This window comes from Catharus ustulatus, chromosome 1 (assembly GCF_009819885.2).
Source record: "Catharus ustulatus isolate bCatUst1 chromosome 1, bCatUst1.pri.v2, whole genome shotgun sequence".
NCBI lineage: Eukaryota > Metazoa > Chordata > Aves > Passeriformes > Turdidae > Catharus > Catharus ustulatus.
In genome coordinates, this window is record NC_046221.1 from 152,428,579 (window position 1) to 152,443,405 (window position 14,827).

The window sequence follows — 14,827 nt, forward strand, 5'->3', positions numbered from 1 at the left end:
GTGGGACATTGATTAATTCATTCTTTGATGAATCTGGGTCCAGGCATTCAGCAGCTTCTTCCCTTTCTCAGCATGGGTTTAGTTATGTGAAGCCAGAAATGGCCTTTGTATGTTTAGACTTTGAGAGCACATTCAGCTGGAATCCTGCCTCACACCTAGGGCTAGACCTCTGCAATAATGCAACTCTGCTTGTTCCAGCTCTGAACAAAGACAAGCGGAGCTGTGGAGTTATGTTACTCTCTACAAGTTGAGGAATCAGCTTCCCATGTGGCTTTATCCTCCCGCCCCCTTTCCCACAGGAATAACACAATGTGAGTTAAGCTTGTGCCTTTGCCATTATCTTGCTTTAGTGGCTCAGTTCCAACACACAGCCATGTACCACCTCATTATTTATATCCTGCTAGCATCTTATTTAGTACCTTAGCTTCCATCACAAATGTATTGGGACAACTGGATAAGAGACTCATTATAATTGCAGCTTCTCTGCAGGGGTCAGCACCTCCTCCCCATGAATATGATAAGGTGCTCCAAGTGCCACCTCACCTGCAAGTGGTGTTTTTCCCTGAAGACTCACTTCACACAGGCTGCAAGCTGCCATTGAATTTCTGAAGTAATATTTTAATAACTTAATTTAAGATTTAACAGCTTTCTTTCCTGTGCTTTGTTGTATAATTAATCCATGTGATGGGAACTCATTAGACGTGGGATTCTGAGATGCATCTGGACACACAAGGACTGTAAACAGCCCTAAAACCTGTGTTAGGGACTATTTAAGGTGGGCAAATACAGAGCTGTGTGTGGAAAAAATAAATAAATAATTTTATCCTTGGGGGGTATCAGAAACTACTTTTTGATAGTTGGAAGTGTCTTTCAATCATATCTGTAGTTTGTTATAACGGTAGTAAAAACAACGTTTTGTTGCTGAAATTTAAGGTGGACTCCTTGACTTCCTGGGCTGAGCAGATCTGGCCCAATGCCTTCAAACATCATCTTGCACACATGTGTGCATGCCCATGAGCTGTGGGCACCTCTGCTCCTGAAAACATACCTCAAGCAGATACTGCAGAGACACTTTGAGCCTGGCATTGAACAGTCCACCATGGATTTTGTCTCTTTTGCTTGCTTAGTGCTGTGCTGCTGTGTTTATCACATGGAAGAGATGAAACCTGTCGCTGCCATCCTGAATTGCTGGAAGAACTGAAGCCTTGGTGTCCCACTTCTCCAGAGAACACTGTCACTGCAAGGCTTCCACAAGGTTTCTTTTTTGCTGCTGGTAGTGTTTTTCTGCTTTGATATGACCCAGAGAATGCAAGTGGGTCTGGCCCTAAGCACTGGTTCGAGCATTTGCTGAAGTTTAATGTCCAAGACCATGCTCTGGATTAGGCAGAGCAGAGGTTTGAAATCACTTTCCAGGAAAGCACGGCTGAGTGAGCTGCCCATTTACCTGTGAGCACGGGTGTGGGTGTCTCATTTCTTCAGTTTGCAGTGAGAGCTGCGGAGCCCAGCTCCAGGGACAGGCTGCAGCAAAGAACACCACGGCTAAGTGTGCCCCAGTCTGCCCCACTACTGAATATTTCCCCCTTCTGCACATCCCTTTCAAGGGTGCACTGCTTTCTCGACAAGCTGACAAACAAAAGCATAGAAAACACAAAAACATAATGAAAGGAGTAACACCTTTGGGCATCAGGGATGTGCTCCTCACTGTGTGCAGTGCTGAGCTTCCCAGCAGAGCACCTTTTCCCCACTGGACATGAGCAACAGCTCTAATGAAAGGTTTGTAAAGGAGAGTGCTGCCAGCTGCCTTCTCTGGGAGCTGGATGAGTTGTGTGCAGAGACCTGTTTTCCACAAACAGGATTTACATAAGCACTGCACACATTTCTCTGTGTGCTGTCAGGGTGCCTCGATCCTTTTCTCTCTCGTGGCCTGTCTTCCTCAGTACAATTTCTGTGGTGAGCCAGGTACACTTGTGTACCTGTTTTGCTCAATTAAACCTTTGTCATGGATGTGAGTCATCTATTTCATGGTCCAGAACATACTCATTTCATTTCCTCTGCCCTCTGGTTATTGAGTTAATTAATACTTTGTAAACATCTTGAGACCTCATGGCACTAACTACTGTACAAAGAATAGGACTTGTCTCAGAATGATTCTTCTGAATAGGACAGGACAGAAGAAGCTCAGGAGAAAGGAAAAAATAAGAGAGAATAGACTTCTATATGGTCCTCAATTCTTAATAGTCCCAGTTAATTTCTGCTGACTGACTAAATGCAAGCAGCAAATTCTGGTTTCAACAGGGACTGACCACAAGTCTCAGTGACCTGAGGTGAGACAAATGACCCTCGCTGATCATTTGACATAGGTTTCTAGCAAGCTCCAGACCTTTCCAACAAGATCTTCCTGACCAGATGGTGTTTTGAGTTCTTAATTTCCACTGGACTTTGGATCCAGTGTTCGGGAGAGCCCTAGGAGGTGGCTGGCCCTGGCACAGAGCCAGCAGCGTGTTGTGGCTCACAGGGGCAGTCACCTGCCCCGAGGGGGCCAGGAGCTCCACTGAGAGCAAGAGAGATGCTCAGCAATGGTGGGGATGTGCCACTGGCATCCGAGCAGGGAGCAGCTGCAGGGACCCCAAAGAGGGGTCTGGAGGAGCAGGAGGGCACGAGGGGCTGCAGGCCCAGAGCAGAGATTCCCCTTCAGGCAGCACCTCAGCTGCAGCAGAGACACTCCTGTAGCCCAGGGAAGGGCCTGTGCCAGGACAGGGAGAAGGGGAAGGAGGGAGGAGTGGCCAGGAGGGGCTGGGAGGGACACACCACAGCCCATCTCCACCCCTATGCCCCTGGGTGTCATGGGGAAAAGGGAGGAAAGGTTTAATTTTTTTCTTTCTTTCTCACCATTCAAACCTATTTTATTTGACAATACATGTAATTTTCCCCATTATTTGTCTGGTTCGCCTATGACAGTCATGGGTCACTGATGCCCCTGTCTTAATCTCAACCCACAGGTTTTCCATCTTCTTCTCTAGCTCAGTAAGAGTGAAAGAGCAGCTGGAGGGTTGGGGCCCTTGCCACAGGCAGGACCCAGCTGTGCAATCTCAGGCTGCAGGGTGCTCCTGGGGCTCCTTTTCTGCAGGTCTGTGCTGATGAAGCACCTCTGTGACCAAGGGTGGGAGCTGCAGCAGGGGCTCAGCACATGTGGAGCTACACAGATGATGAGAAGGAGGCTGACTGGATGCTCTCCTGGGTTCAGGGGGAGCCTGACCCTCCAGCTGAAGGAGGGACAGGCAGTCTCTGCTTATTGGATTGAAAAACAGAGTATGGTCCATTCCTGTGTGCAAGAAGCCGAGCAGAGGTGTCATGGATGATCAAGAGGTCCTTAACAAAACCCAAATACAAAAAAACCTCCACCACATAAGTGGTGAAAGGCTGGTTTAAGAAGTCCTCAGTCTCCATAATCGGAGTTAGGAAAAACAGGACTGGATTCAGCCCTGAGGAACCTGCTGTAGTTGCATGTGTCTTGAGCACACGTCTGCATTAGAGGGTCTGCAGAGATCCCTTCCACTGCTAGGGATTTGCCATGACTGGCAAGTCTCCTGTTCCCTTCCTTTCCCCTCTAGCCCTTGGGCACCTTGCCCTCGGCCACAGGCACTGCCTCCTGCCACAATGCAGAGCTCTTTGGAAAAAAGCAGCTCCCAAATTGAAATTTGGGCACCTTTACAATAACAATGGAGTGTTAGTGGTGGGCAGTAGGATTTTATAGTGTCCTAAAGACCTGAGCAGAATTTCAGGACAGATGAAGACTGAAAACTGATTTCCTCTTCTGCCTGGGGATGATGGGGATTCAATCTTCCCATCACTTCCAGATTTTTGTGGAGGGAGGACTTTCATGGGTATTGTACTGGAAGTAATCCTCAGTGCACTGAAGAGGGAACTGAAGAGAAAAGCTCTCTGTGTAAGTCCAGTGGCTCAGAGCAAACAGCCAGCAGTGCAGAGACCTCATCACAATCCATGTCCCTGTTCATGCATTTTATATTACCCTATTTCTAGCTGAGGTGTGTTCTGACATAAAAGGGCAATGCAAATGTCCTTTTCAAAACGCTTCTTTTTGGTATCTGATGTCACATACTTTCTGGAAGCAGGCACTGGGAGGGGGATCCAGCAAGCAGAATCTTCCTCCCTATGGGCACAGGCTGTGAGAGAAGTCAGGGACTGCTTTGCTTTATGTACCTGGAAAAACTTCAGGGTAAAGAAAAAAAAAAAACCTCAAGAAAACACTATGGTGACTAAATAAACACACATGCACAAAGAAACAGATCAAACTATGAATCTTCAGAGTTCAGGGGCACCCAGTGCTAGGGGATAACAGAGCAAGGATTTTCACATATTGATCCAGTCACCCAAATCACATTTTTGGTTCTTCATGTTTTTGAATCTAGTATCAGACACCTGAAGATTCAGGCACTCTTGCAGTCACACAGAGCACAGCTGGGTGCTTCATGCATCTTGTTCAAAGTCACCTAAGTCCATACTAGAGCTACAAATTCGATGTTATGGTAGATTCACACCTGCAGCCTTGAAAGCTGCTGTCTCTGATATAAAAATTTGTCTCACTTTCTCACACCTATAAGACAGCTGTCACAGACAGCTGCCACCCACAGATGAGCTAAATCTCCACCAATACTTTCAGCAGAAGTCTCATCTTGTTACAGCAAGATTTCCTCAGGATAGTATCACTCAAAAAAATTCTTGCTGGAGCTGGTTCAGTCCTTTTATGTGAGATTCAAATATCTCCTTGGGGTCAGGATCTTGAGCATAAGTAGAGTTTGTTGCTTGTGTCACTGTTTTTGCCATTGTGAATATGCATCCAGTGGAATGCTTTAATGGTTACCCTATGGGTGTAATATTTCAACACAACACACAAATCTTGTCACCTTGACTAAGAAGTGTCCCTAAGCCTGGTGTGGGTAGAACAATGATCCCACACCAGCCACGGATCTGCCATGAGACAAAACACAAACTGAACAGTTGCACAGATTTCCCCACAAGTTCCCTGTGAGTTCTGTTCTCTCCTTTCTCCCTCTAGCAGACACTACATCTGTTCCTTTAGCAGTTGCTGGCAGACAAGACAAGCCCCAGTGCCAGCTAATACTATATAATCTGCTGCTGAATTAATTTTCCACTTAAAAATTAAATTATGGGCCAGATCCTCATTGGATTTAATACAGCTATCACCTATTAGGCATCTGATGGTCTGGCCTTGTATAGAGATTATTCTTCCTCTCTCTTTGCAGCAAGAACACAACCAAAGAGTTAGATTTTGATCTGATGTGTGAAGGCAGTGAAAATATTGTTTTGTGTCTGATGCATCCATCGTGAGAAATTATGACTTTTTTAAAAAAAACTGGAGGGAAACATGCCATTCAAAAAAAAAACAAAGAAAAGAAAGAAAGGTTGTAAAAGATACTATAAATCTTTTATTTCTTTTGAGTTACTATGCAATGCCCTTCATTTTGAAGGAAATGGTACAATCAATGATGCGTACTTCTTTCTCAGGAAAAGAAGATATTTTCACTAACAATTCAACATTTACTGACAAAAGACAGCTTACAGAAAATGCTCATGGTGGAAAAAAATCATATTTGTGATTACACTTCTTATTGTGTATGATTTCATGAAGTGTTACAATGTCAGGAATTTCAAGTGTGCATTTAAAGAAAGCTTCTAATCCAGTATTAATGCAAAGGAATTTAAACCATCTAAACCACTGGTGTTCACCCTGATTTTTTCCTATTCACAGTTAAAGAAAAAGCCTAATCTGAAAGTCTTAGCCCATGATACAATACTCCTGGCCTTATCACTGCACACTGATTTTTAAGAGTAGTCAAGCATACTCAATTAACAGTAGATTTCTTACAAATAGAAACTGCTGTAGGAAACAACATATTTCCTACTTCTACTTTGTTTCTAGTCTCTGATCTCTTATACAAAATTAAAATTTTGCTTTCAAAAAAATATTTGTTCCTACATGGCTGTTAGCTTTATGGTTGGGGCTGTTAATTGTTAGAAAAGCACAGGTGGGAAACCACTCAACAACACACTTCACATAGCCAAGGACAGACCTTTGGTAAAACAACCAAAGGAGGAGAGAAAAAGAAAACCACCATTACATTCAAAACCTGAAACAGATAATTATACAATATCACCTATTATAGTACTGAGTGGAATAGTGAAATCAAATGAACAAAAGGAGTTTGCCTACGGTTTCATTTATACAAAACAATTTAAGGTTTACTTCCATAGTCTAGGGTCCTTCAGTCTGAAGGACGGATTTTTCCAAGTAAGAAAACACAGTTTTTGAAGTAGCTTTTGGGAATTTTCCCTGCCTCTGCAACTGCCTACCACACAGGCCAGAGGAGTTGCTGTAATCAATACCTTGCATTCACACAGAATCAGGGATAACAAAATAGTCTTCAGTTTGTGTCTTTGTTCACTGCCATGGAAGGTGAAGGTCTAAATTGTGTTTTTAAAATTACTCAATCAACGGATAATTGTAGGTTTTACTACAACACCTTTTCCAAGGCATTATTTGCATCAAACACACCAATACTCCAGGGAAATAAGACTGCTCATCTGCATTTCCTAGCTGGAGTTACATTTGCACATCTGGGGCTCAGCCTTGCCAGCCTTCACATGTGCATATTGATATTCACAGCAGTAGATATACCCAAATGAATAAATTCATATAGATTAAGTGTTTGCACAATCAAAGGGCTTTTAAAATAAATTATATTAACTTTACATGTTAAAAATACAAGGGAAAGTTCAAGCATGACAAGAGGAAGATACAAGAGAAGTCTGCTGCAGATCACCAGCTTAGCTTACAACTGCTACAACACCCCTCTCACCAAATCAGTGCAGCTCCTGGATTTCCAGGGGGAAACTGAGGCCAAAGTTTGGGCTGGGTTCCATGAGCTCTATTTGGACAAGAGGCCCTTTGAGAAACAGTTTTCACTGCACTACTTGTTCTCCCCTGTTGATTATGCAACCTCAGATCCTCCACACTCCCACCAGAGACATCACATTGAAATTCCAGACCCTCGTCCATAAAGAAATGTAAATATACACTTAATTTCAAGCACATGAATAGGCTTACTGATTCTCAAATGGCCTCAAGTAGGTAAGGTCTACTCAAGACTTTAAACTTAATATAGGTTTAAGACCTTTGCTAAAGCACAAGTTCTGCAGAAGGATCACACCTGCATTTTTCTATGTTAAAGTAGATGCAGAGAAGAGCACTTTATCTATTCCTTTCTCCTCTCTTTTGTGATCTATGTAAAAGTCCTGAAGTAGACACATACACAAAAAAAGTCCGTTTTCTTGGGACTTTTTTTTTTTAAAATCAAGCTCCAGAAATCCCAGCTTACTCTGTAGACAGTAACTGAGCAAAGTACAGCAAAGACAAAAAACCAAGCAGTTGAGACGTGCTTGTTTCTACAGCAATTTCTGTCCTCACATCCAGGTCATTACAGGTCCATGGCTTTAAAACCAGGCTGCTTAGGGAAATGTGTGCAGTGGTGTTTAGTAGCACCTATTAAATAACACTGCCTAAGCAACAGGTAAAGGAAAAGAACCTGCCTGTTAAAGATTCAACAGTTGCATCTTTATCTGCTGGAATAAGAAATCCCTGGATGGAGGTAACCCTCTTTCAGAAAAAAATTTAAAAAAAACACCGAGCTTTCCACCCTCTTCTACTTTTACACATAATGGAATGTCAGGGGACAATAAATTCCCAAACATAGCTTGCAGGGAAATTTTAAGATTCCAAATATCAAACACCTGTATCCCAGGTGTCAGAGGAGCACAGAGGTTTTATAACACATCAGAATGCATGCCAAACTCTGCTGCGAGGCAAGCTCCCCCTTCACTCTCTGTCCTAGCAAAGCACTGCAAGCTCTGGAATTCTTTGCTAAGGCCTCGTGCCTCTGGGGGAATTTATCCCAAAAGGCATGACCGGTACAGAGAAGCACCAAGACCAGCACAAGACAAGATTTCAGTTGGTCAAAGAAGCTTTGCTCTCCATTCCCAAAGAGATTTGGTCCTTCTTTAAATTAAAACAAAAAAAAAAATCCAACCATGCAAAACAAAAAAAAACAAAACCAAAAAACAAAAACCCAACAAACCCCAACCAACCAAAAAAGTAATAGAAAACAAAGCCAGATTATTCAGGATATCTCAGAAGGAGAGAAATGGCTAAGTGTCATAGTTCTGATGTTTCAGACACAAGGGAAAAATATTTTCACAACTAGTTTACTGTTTTGTACCCTGTAGATACATAATATTTGACATTTATAGCAGTTTCTATACTTTATGACCTAGAATATACTTTAGATCATGAATGAAAAATAAACCCATTCAGAGGACTGGAAAATAACGTGCATAACAATTTACTTTCAAATGCAAGGTTATGAAGGGTTTTTTTTAAACTTCCAAAAATATCTCTAGGAAAATATTATTTTACATAGCTATATTACACAGTGAAATAAACTTTGTTATGTACAAGGTTTCAGTATGAAAGAAACCACAGCTAGACATTTGCTCATGGTCTAGATAATCTGTTGTCTTATAACAGTCAGAAGTACAACAGAGAGATTCTCCTTCACTCTTTTTCAGACTGTCTCAGTTATCATTTCAGCTTTAACAGTTACTAGTAGTTGTATAAAACCTGTGTGCAGACATCCACATATCAACCCTATCACAGACAGATATGGGGTAGATATGCTTTCCAAACAAGGTTAGACATCTGCTTGACAACCACAGTAACCTGAGTGTAACTCAATTGCATATTGGTGAAAAAAAAACACATTTAGTGCAGGCACCTGAGCTATAGCATTCTAAGGGAGCTTGGTGCTAAACTTCCCCCTGGATTTGGGTGTTTCACAGGCCAAATCCTAGCTTGTATATTTTAGGCAGAAAACATGAGACTACAATCCACTTGGCTCAAATTGGCAAAGTTGCTTCATATAATCTTAACTAATCAAAAGCTTGTATCTACCTATTCTTAAACAACAAACTTTGCTCCTGTCACAGGGGTGGAAAGGACATAGCGTACTTTGCTATTTGTGGTATAACTGTAAACAGCTTCAGGGAAGACCACATAAATTATGCTTCAAGTCTACATCACACTGCTAGTTTCCATTATTTAAATGAACTCGAGCTTATCTTCAAGTTCACATCATCATATTGGGCTTTAAGGGGAAGGAATTTTGAATTAGAAACTGCCTCCAAATCAGTGCTTGTTTACACACCCCAGATCCCAGGACAAAGATCTGACAGTGCTGCCTGTCTGGCAGATTAGTTCAACAGCCAAATAAAAGTTCAGGGAATATTCAGGGCTGGCAGCACTGCACTCCACCTTCCCTAAGGGACTTGCACAGCTTTGGAGGCATGTCCTCTCCGCTAATGCTATAGCTCAGCTGCATACCATAGAAATTAGTAAAAAAAGGAAATATGAAATCCCTAATGAGGAGGAAACTGCTTTGGAACAGCCAAGCCTCCCTGCCTCTGATGTCTTCCAGCCTGTGCTCCCCTCCATCACAGCTGTGTTCACCGTGGTGCAGAACCTGTGACATGCTGACAGCCAGAAGCACTCAGCCAAGAGGTCACCCTCTTGAGGGGCAGCTTAGTCAAGACATACCCTCACACACAAACAACCTGCTTCTACTGCCTCTGTGTGCATTACAGGCATGATCAGGAGCTCTGCCATTTGCTCTAAAAGTCAAGGCAGCCTGTAACAAGCCCTGACACAGCTCAGCATCTGCCTGTAGGGGTCCCAACACACACCAGCATACAGAATGTAAGTCGGGTGGCAAACTTTCTTCCCTGGGACCTATCAGCAATAAATAAATACATCCTGTCCCCAAAGCCACACGTTGATGGCAAAGGAGAAGGTCCCCCGGCCCATCTGCAACCTCCTATCAATTAAGAAGGCACCAGGCACATCAAACCCATTTCATTAAAATCAGTGGAGATTTCTGCCTTACACCTTCTGGGGAGCTGGTTACCAAACCCACGAAGCCTTGAACCAGGTGAGAAGCAGCTCCTTGCAATACCAACAGAAGCCACAGCTGAAGAGAAACAGTAGCAGAGAAGAGAAAACAATATCCTCATGCTCAGAGCTACATGCTCATGTTCTGGAAGTTGTTGGCTACTTCTTAATGGCATTAAACACTATTAACTTCTGCTGATAAGTAGATGTCAAAGGCATTTAGCATCTTGTCGGGTCAGGCCTACTGGCAGATGGTTGAGGAAAAGGCTGTGTGCGAACATGGCAGAGAGGAAGGGAAATAAGTGGGAGAGGGGTAGAATTGCCCTGAGTTTTATCCTCTACAAATAAGTCAGGGGTTTTATCATCTAGCACTGAAGGAGTTAAGCACTAAAGCACAGACACTTAATCAGCTTTCCCCCTTCCTTTCACATGTGATTGGAATGAAGCTGCACCGAAGCAGCCCAAAGGGCTTATAACAGCTCAATTTCGCAGCCTTCAGTTTTAATCCCCATCACCCAGGCTAAGCAGAATGGTGGTGCTGAGGCTGCTACTCCACAGCAGTCTGAGCACCTGGGTGATGATGGTCTTCCTCCTCCTCTTCCTCCTCTTCTGCAGTCTGCAGGTGGCTGGAGAGCTCCTGGATCACAGCAGCCTTGCCAATCTGGTCATTTCTCCTCTTCTCCATGATCAGATCCTCCAGGCTCTGAAACTCCAGCGTGTGGCTGCGCTTGTCACCCAGCCGGATCTGCAGTCGGTAGGGCTGCTTGCCTATGCGCAGCTCCCCGCCGATTTTAAACTCTCGCTTGCCGTATCGGCACCAGGCAGCAAAACACTCAGAGTTTCTCCAGCTCAAGTCCCGATCCTTGCAACCCACCTGCTCCAGGGCATTGCGCACCACCGCGGCCGGGCTGAGGGGCTTGTAGCGGTACAGCTGGTTGGCAATGCGGCCCCGCCTGCCCTGGCTGGCGTCGGTGAGGAAGCTGTTCACCACCTCCAGCCGATGCAGGTGCACAACTTGAAAATCCCCGACGTAGACCACCCAGTGCGGATACTGGGCTTGGCACACAAACTCCACCAGGTCGCCTGGTTTACACCTATTCAGCAGGTTCTCCGGGGTGTAGGTGCTCAGATGCCCCCCACCTCCTTCATCACCCTCCTCTAGCTGCGTGTCCTCCTCTGAAAAGCTCTTCTGGTAAATACACTCATCCCGGTAATAGACCGAGCACTCCACCTCGTGCAGCTGGGGGTCGTAGGGCTGCAGGGCAGGGTTCTCACCCCCCAGGTCGTGCACCGAATCCTGCTGCTGCTCCAGCTCATCATCGTCATTCGAAAAGATGTAGGAGACCCCGATCCTGGGCCCTTCATCTCTGTCCATACCTGTCGGGTCGGCCGTGGGAACTTCCTTGTAGTTGAGATGGGTCAGCTTCTCCACCTGGTTCCCCATGCCCGCTGCAACGACAGACACACGGCGGGGCCATGAGGGCGGGCGCGGGTCAGCGGCTCCCAGGGAAGCAGCGCGGACATAATCGCGGCTTTCCCCCTCCACAGGCGCCCCGGCTCTCCCCGCTCAGCGCAGTCTCCAGCAGCGCCCCGGGGGACGGGGGGACGCGACACTTCCCTACCTGTACGGAGGAAGGCGCGGCGGCACCACCACCTGTTAGGCGGCGGCGAGGAGGAGGAGGAGAGAGGCGCGGGAGCCGGCGGGGAGCGGGCAGGCACCGAGCCACCTGTTAGAGAGGGGCTGCGAGCGCCTGGGGAGGTCGGGAGGTCCGAGCTGGGCACGGCAGAGAGCGCTCCCCCCCGCCGCCCAGGTGAGCCGTGCCGGGCCGCCGGCCAGGTGCGCCTCCCCCGCCCTCCCGAACTTACCCCGCGGGGCCGGCGGCTGCGCGGCGCCGGGAGCGGCTCAGGGCGAGCGGGCGGCGGGGCGCGGCTGGATCATGGTCCCGGCTGGATCATGGCCCCGGCGGGATCACGGCCCCGGCGGGATCACGGCCCCGGCCCGGCGCGGCTGCTGCTGCTCCCCGCGCAGCGGCAGCGCCCGAGCGCCGCGCCGCCGGCTCCGCGCCTGGGCATGAGCGCCGGAGAGGCACGGCCGAGGGGAGGGAGGGAGGCTGGATCCGCCGCGGACGCCCCGGCAAGCGCTCAGCCCCCAGCATTTAAAGAGGCAGCTCTTTTTTTTTTTTTTTTTAAGCTCGGGTTTTTTCTTTTTTTCTTCCTTCCTCACCCCCCTCCCCCCCACCCCGCTTCCTCCCCCTCACCTCCTCGCCCCGCACCTTTTCCCTCTCTTCGCTCCTACATGCCAAGCGCTGCTCCCCGCCGAGGCTGCTGGCGGTCGGGCGCGGGGCTGCCGCCGCAGCTGTGCGCGGGCAGCGGGCGTGCGGCGCGCTCAGCCCCGCTCGCACAGGCGCGGCGCCTTTAAGGGAGCGCTGCCACAGCCCGGCCCGCCGGTGGCTCGGGGGGAGGCTCCGCCGCCGGAGTTTGCCCGGGACGGCGCCGAGAGGCGAAGCGGAGCCGGTGCGTGGCCGTGCGAGCGCCGCGCTGCCCGCGCAGAGCGCGGAGCTGCCCCGGGGAGCGCCCGCCCCGCGCAGCCCCGCGGGAGCGCCGGGAGGTGCCGGGAGGTGCCTCCCTGGGGCCGCGATCGGTGACGGGGAACTTGGAAAGTGAGCGCAATCAAAGCGCCCGTTTCTCCTGGGCTGACTTAGCGCCTTCCATTCCTCCATGCTCGGAGTGTGTAATTAGGTTTATTAATTTATTTTCTTTCCGACTCCAGGAGCTAAGTCCCTGTTTCAATATAGAAGATTATGATTCTTTCTCCCCTGGAAAGGCATTATGAGATCTGGTGGGAATGTTTTGCTTTCTGTGTTTTGGAGAACACAAAACAATATTTTGCTTTTTCATTAATGCCTACTTAGTGTGCTAGGTGGGTTTATTTTTCATACAATTTTAACATACACGGGTAAATTCCCGCTGTTAAAATAGACTACAGAGATAATTTATGAGATGTAGGAGTAATGTCTTTAATTTTGTCTCATTTATTCCCTTTGTCTGTTGTCTTGTAATTTATGAGCCCAACTGCAACTGCTGTTCTGAGTATCCACTAAGTAGCGGCAAATGAAGGAACAATTGTAGTGTTATCAGGGCCCTGGGCACTGCCCACAGGCTCAAAGAATTCGGTTTCCATCAGATTCTACATCTCTGTGGTTTCGAATGTAGACCTGCCCTTTGAGGTGGGAAGAATTGCTCCATCTGGGACTGGAGGGATGAGCACTTCTTGGGGTGGTGGGGCATTGCAACACTTGCAGCAGTGACCGACAGCCAAATCAGGACCTTTTTGTTTTGGATTCAGCTGGTGGCTGTGTCCATGGGAGCATTTTTGAAACGAACCTCCCAAATGCCCAGCCCTGACACACATGCACTTTGGTTTGAATCCCAGTGTGTTTTCAATCAGTGCCCGTTTTTCTCTCACATCCCACCAAACTAGATGTACTCTTGCAGCAGGATTGGATCAAGGCTAGTTGAGCAAACGTCCAAAATGTATTGAATGATTTCTGAGCACTGCATGTTTCCCTCTGCAGTTCCTCTCCTCCATAGCTGCTATTGGACAAAAGAGAGCCATGCTTCATAGTTAGAGCATTGTGAAATTGCTTCTCTAATTAAAATGGGGATGTGTGAGAGTATCCTAAAAGGAGGAGCTAAACTGAACATAGAGATGATTTTTTGATGTTCTCCTGTTTCCACTGGAAGCTTTGTCTCAGCACTGTATCTTGCTATGTCTGGACCAGTTATACTTCATTAAAATGTTGGTCAGCCCTGTGTTCAAAGCCAAGTTTCTTTCTGAATCTCCTGCAATGTATGGAAAGATGTGTCTGTGCATGAGTGGAAACTCAGTATGGCCCAGGCAGTCACTTTTATGTTTGTGCACATCCAAAAAGATTTGCAGCTGTCTATCATGTTTTCTCTTTTTCTTGTCTGCTTCAATTCACCTTCAGTGCTTAATTTTCTGTACTTGTCTGCTGCTGTAATCTCTTTGAGTTTCCTTGCCATGACTGCTCCATGGAATCCGTATTTTCTGTTCAATCAGCTGCTCTCTAGGGTAAGAAACCATTGGTGAGTATTTTTGTATTGTAAACCACATCCATAATGGCTTACAACACACGTAGGTAAAGAATTGGGTGGAAAATCCACAAAGAATTTACAGTGCCTATATGTCACTTTTACTAGTGCCTAAAATTATGATGCTTAAAACTTCTTCATGCTTAACCTCTAAGCCTCCAAGCAACTGTGCTTGCACACATACTAAAGTCAACAGGGAAGCCTGTTAAATACGATACCTCCCTGGTGTCACTCTTTGCTTGTTCAGATTGTAGAAGTATTTCTTCTTTGTAAATTCTGTTTTGGAGAGAAAGCTCCAGCCCAGACAAAACACAGCTTTACTTCTGGAGTGGGTTCCTTCCAGCAGCTCCTTTATCTGAGTCCCCACAAAGACTGCAAGGAAGCAGGGTTGAATCTACATGAGATCTGTCTTGCTCAGCTCCACAGGAGCCCTCCAGCATTTTCACAGCTGAATTTCACATCCATATGCTCTCAATCTATTGTTGAATGCAGCAACACATATCTACAGGTTCCTGAAATAAAAATACCATTCTATGGGTCTCAGTATGGCTTTTATGGTATTTGATATGCCTGAAACTTTGACAGCCCCTTTTAAGGCAAAAATACCTGCCATGCTTGAAGGGCTCTCTGGGAAACCAAAGCTGCTTGGCCATATAGTCCATGGATGTATACAGA

At 46.6% G+C, this 14,827-nt stretch overlaps 1 protein-coding gene across 4 annotated transcripts; it reads right to left on the reverse strand.

The window, feature by feature from the left end:
- Positions 1-7,393: 7,393 nt before the first annotated feature.
- On the reverse strand, positions 7,394-12,398 carry LRATD2 (LRAT domain containing 2). Of its 4 annotated transcripts, none has more exons than XM_033072767.2 (2): positions 12,313-12,398; positions 7,394-11,488 (listed from the first exon to the last, which is right to left on the reverse strand). In XM_033072767.2, exon 2 carries the CDS (start codon positions 11,481-11,483, stop codon positions 10,587-10,589), a length of 897 nt encoding a protein of 298 aa, XP_032928658.1. In that variant the 5' UTR covers positions 11,484-11,488; positions 12,313-12,398; the 3' UTR covers positions 7,394-10,586. The 4 variants fall into 4 exon arrangements, with proteins under 4 accessions (XP_032928658.1, XP_032928676.1, XP_032928667.1 ...); XM_033072785.2 differs by having other exon boundaries at positions 12,298-12,375; XM_033072776.2 differs by lacking the exon at positions 12,313-12,398 and adding an exon at positions 11,906-11,952.
- Positions 12,399-14,827: the final 2,429 nt, after the last annotated feature.